The following is a 5,199-nucleotide window of genomic DNA, read 5'->3' as shown; positions in this document are numbered from 1 at the left end:
GACAGACCACCTAGGACTAAAGGAGGACATGGACATTCCCAGGATAGAACTGCATCTATTATTCAAGGAACTACTGGACATGCACATGTCTCTAGTGTGATAGTAACAACGTTTTCTCCAACAGAAACGTTTAAATACAAATGCCCGAAAAGCTGTGTGTATTGTGGGGTTGCTAAAAAGAAATGTATGGCTTTAGATGAATATGGAGACATTTTATCTACGTTTACTGCAGAACAAGTGTGGTTAACTGCCTTTCAACAGTTCAAAGAGATGGGTAGTAAGTATAAATTAACACAATGCATTATGAAATATCAAGAACTTAAATTTGGCAAGTTCGACATCTATGCCATAGCTGTTTAATGTAGCATATTGTATGATAAAAAAGAAATTTTACTTTTATGGGCCTTTTGGATGGTGAAAATGATGTGATATGAAACTAATTGCAAAGACCGGTCAATATAACTGTTTAAGGTTGATATCACCACATATTTACGACAGCCAAAAGCCATAACAGTATTATCTCATACATCGTTAATACAGAGAAGAACAAAATTACTTTCAATTGAATTGTTTAAATGATAGATTGCCATATTATATTTAATGCAGGTTCTAAGTCGTACCGCTCGGCTAGGTGAAACAGTAATGTTTATCAATACTGTATTTTTTTATGTCAAAAGATAACCAAAATAAAACTATGAACTTTTGCAAATGTGTATAATCATATAAACTGTTTGTTAGGCAAGTATAGGCCAGTTTTATTGTAGATATCATGATCCTATTGAGAACTATTCTATTCTACCCCTATATTGTTAATGTACTTTGTTGGTTTCGTTGTCACCTTCTCGGCTCTTAGTTTGAGAAGTTGGCATTCCTAAGACTTGATCTAGAGTCATCGATGTAGCAAAAATCACTTACCTTTGGGAACACCTGGTCTTATTATTCTTTAACTATTCAAAGGGTCACCGTGATCATAATTTGTCGCAGGTTTATCAATGGAGGTCGTATTACTGTTTTGTTTACAATATCCAGTTTTGGTAAAGGGAAGTAACGTCTCTATGGCAAGCCATACTTCCCAATTTAAGAGTCGAGTAAAGTAGAAATGTTAAGTTGAGTTTATGACGCCCTTGACATTACTGCAAACAAGGCACAAACACATATCATTAAATATAATCTGGAAAACAACTGTTTAATCAGGAAATCTTTTAAAGATAGATGACTTTATTGCTTGTTGTCCGCCTCAGGATCATACAAATAACTGTATTCAAGCTTTTGTGTTATCTATTATCCAAAACTCTTATCTTATGAAAACAACAACAAAAATACCATCCAGATATAGACGACATTTATGAATTTCATTAAAATAATATTCCCTGAGCAACAACATTTTTACTTTTTAAAAATTAAAAAATGCTTGCCCAAATCACTTCTTCTGCCCAACTTGGTACGTAACATACAATGGTAAACAATAATCTTTTGAAATGTGTTTCAGCGTTCAAAATTGACATCCAGATAGCTACATGTGATGGATTTAAGTCGTTCTTCGGAGCCTTCGCTGTACTTACCACAGCTGTCAAGACGAATTTGGCAAACTTCCTGGCCGATCCCTCTATCGTTACAGCCGCTCAAATTGAACAGTTTCCAGGTGAAATATTTTCAATGTTAAAGGTTAGTAGTATAATACTTAAGTAATTCTAGTCAAAGATAGAAACACAAAGTTAATTGTATATAAGGTTGGGTTATCACAGGATTATGACAGGGTATATACAATGTTAGTGTCCTTTCTTTTTTTGTGAAATTGGTGTAGTAACAAAAGGGAGAAATTTTGTATTAAGAGAAAAATTATTCTTTTTATAGATATTTTCAATCCTTAGACCGATATCAAAAACTATCAAAATCATATTTTGCGTCATTTTAGTCTGTAAACAGAAACAAACCTTACCTGTGTAGCTAACAACAAAAACTATTAATTATCGTATGAAAAGCATTTTTTTACCACAATATTGACTACTTGGATGTTTTTGCCGATACAGCATTGGTTTTATATAGTCTTGTCCTGTTTCTTCATTCAATACATTTGTAAAATGCATCCTTACTCTATGACCTAACTGTAATCATAGAACTTTTTATGCTTTGCACCTAAGATATATGTATAATACATATGAAAATAAGGCTGACCTCGTTATCGATCCATTACCAGGTAAATCTAGTGACCCCGTTGTAACACCCTCTGTCTTTCTTTCTGTCTGTTCTTTCCTTTTGGTGCTGTCCTCCTGGGCGCAAGTCTAAGCTATTGCGAGGAAGTTAATCCCTTTTAAATACATGTTTATCTTTTCTATAGTGGTCATCATTTTCTGAATGCAACCTCTAGCACGTCGTTGTTTACAAAATATTAAAGATTTGTTCACTCTGTCATATGTTGTTGGTGACTTGTATACTTTCTTGGGTTTTATGGAATATTTCAGGACGGCTACTACATGTTACAGGAAACGCTTACCCTGCTGGAACATTTGGTTTCGCCTTTTGTTTTGGTGACATCTCACTTCAATTGTTATTTCCATGTATCGATTTTAAGTTCAGATTACTTCTTTAGTATAAACGATGTGATACGTTTCTTTGCTTTATATAAATACTTGTGAATGATATTATAGTTAGTAGATATCTCATAAAGCTCAACTCAATTAAAGTACTTTTCTCGTAGGTTTCTGATAGGTACGACATCATGTTAAATCATTGGCTTGGTTTGAAAACCTCATTGTGTTACAGTAATTAGTAATACTCCGTAAGGGATATATGCTTTCAGTTTATAATTCACCAATTCAACAGATAATAGTTAATTCTATCACCAGCATATCACCAAAAGATTAAATGCATCCCGCAATATACTTTCATGTGACCAAGCATTTTTTAGTTTGTTTGTTTGGCGACTGTGGTCATTTAGGGCCATGGTGATTTATCTATTTATCTTATCATGAATGTGTTCAAAACCGGAACATTCGATTAAAAAATGTTAGACTGTAAATGAAGTGTCACATGCGTGGCATGAAGGTGGATTTTCCCGTTTTAAAAGGTACGAATTTAGGTAATTTTATGAACTTAAAGCCTTCATAGCAGGTTTTTTTTTTTTTAAATCAATATCTTTAATTTGTTTGTTACACGAACTAGTATTAATTATTTTATTGAAGAAACATATAACATTTTCAATAATAGTGTTTTATGCTTTATTGATAACTGAGCATTCTGCTCTTATGTCATTAACATATTTTCTATACAAAAAGCACAAGAAAAGAAGCATCCAATTTTTACTATTATTTTGGACAGTCTGAAGTTCAAACACGCGTGTTCAGCGGTATGACATTAGCACAGAAGGGGGTTGTTTGTAACGGATGGAAATCTAAGGATTGCTTGACCAAAATCGTCATCAAAGACTTATTGAGTTGCGTGAATATTCTTGAGGTAAGTACTTGTAAGTATTCGTTAGAAATATATAGAGTGTTGATAACATACTGCCACTTTCTTGTGTATTAAATGAATTTAAAACTTTTCCTCCGGTCAATATGTTGTGTTGATACGGCAACTTTATATCCGTGAGACCCAGAAGAATTATTTTCATGATTTGTATAAACAAAGTGTTGCATTGACAGAGTAACGGAGTGACTTTGACAACTGACGAGAAGAAAAAAATTGTCGATACGGATTCGTACGATACCTGGTCCGAAGATGAGTGGATTACGGCAGCACAACAGTTCCCAGAGGTGTTAAATAAGGCGCAATACATGAGTATGCCTATTACTGTGATGGTAGAAACGTAAGTTTGAACTGAATTAAAAAAAAGCATGATTTAATGTCATTTTAATAATTAAACAGGCATTTATCTTTTATTTTGGAAGCTTGTATTTAGAAACACTCTGACTTTTTATTCTACACATGCTGACGCTTGTTATTTTGTGCTATTTACTCTGTAATGTAAAAACGTGAATTCAGAGCAACAAGGACCTTTGCAAATGAACAACAGGTAACTTTAACAAAACTATACAGTATCACTTACCGTGTATACAGTATAAACCTGGGATAACCTTGTTTTTGATGTCTTATGACATTAGGGCTACGGTAACTTTGAGAACAAATACAATAAGGTATGAACGATTATTAATAGTTTAGACAATAAGCAGTGGTTTCCAAAGCTAAAAGTATTAATTTTAAAATAATTCTTGTAATACCTATGGCGAATACACATGCATACTGATGAGTTCTTTCTTTCTCTTAATCAGGTAATCTATCAATAATCACAACTTTTGTGATATTATTAGTTCAGCCTCTTTTTGCAGTTTTCATATATGTTGAGGTTAAGCTAAATAGTCTTGTTCTATGCCACTATCAGCTTTGCCGTTTTGTTTCTAGCATGGTAAATATCAAAGCAATCGCCAAAGAACTTCAGAAAGGTGCAATTTTTGCCATCAAGAAACGTTTAAAGGAGTATATGTTGGGTCAAATGCTGAATGTAACGTCGGCCACACAGAGAGACTGGGTGGATCTGATGAAAGAATTCGGTGCTGAACCAAAGCTATTCAGTGACGTCCTAGGAGTAGCGGCAGTATGTATGATCGACAGACTTACTTATTTCGCTTAAAGTCGATTTGTGAGATTGTAAACAAAATTTAACCAACTTTAACAATTTTAATATGAAATTACTATTGACATTAATGTCAACGGTAATGAAGAAATGGGGTGTTTGGACCAGTTTTGTGTTAACAGTCGTAATTGAGGAAATATTGACTTGACATATCAAAACTCAATATTATTATCAATAATTTGATTTAATAAACTTGTCGATTGAAACGAAATGATATTAAAAAATTGACAATCATTTGGATGTCGTTCACAATCTCAGCATTTAAGAGACAATTTTTATTTATTCACTTATTTACTTGTCAATGGGCTTCAATGTCTCGATGTTACAATAATATTCATGATTTGTTTGTGATACATAGAGTTTCACCAAGGAGTGATGGTTGGTTTTCATGATAACTCTCGTTATTTAATTCTTAAATTGTATAAAGGCACCAGGTTTACCGAGTGACTTTTACATTTTGAAAATGAACATCGAGAGTTAGATAAACATGATAATCAATCATCTCGAGTTAGGGAACTCTTTTTCTTTTACAACGTTTAGAAATGATATATAGAAAACAAAAACCATAA

The 5,199-nt window shown here is 33.1% G+C and overlaps 1 protein-coding gene across 1 annotated transcript; it reads left to right on the top strand.

Moving 5' to 3' along the window:
* Positions 1 to 8: 8 nt before the first annotated feature.
* LOC110444788 lies at positions 9 to 4,591 on the top strand (the record flags this gene model as incomplete). Its single annotated transcript, XM_021489149.1, has 5 exons — positions 9 to 277; positions 1,490 to 1,665; positions 3,319 to 3,453; positions 3,642 to 3,805; positions 4,399 to 4,591. Coding segments are annotated over exons 1-5 (759 nt in total), but the record flags the coding sequence as incomplete, so codon positions are not given.
* Between the last annotated feature and the right edge of the window lie 608 nt (positions 4,592 to 5,199).

The sequence above is a fragment of the Mizuhopecten yessoensis genome, unplaced genomic scaffold (assembly GCF_002113885.1).
Source record: "Mizuhopecten yessoensis strain PY_sf001 unplaced genomic scaffold, ASM211388v2 hete_36174230, whole genome shotgun sequence".
NCBI lineage: Eukaryota > Metazoa > Mollusca > Bivalvia > Pectinida > Pectinidae > Mizuhopecten > Mizuhopecten yessoensis.
Note: the sequence above shows the minus strand (reverse complement) of the source record. Positions and strands in the feature narration are given on the sequence as shown.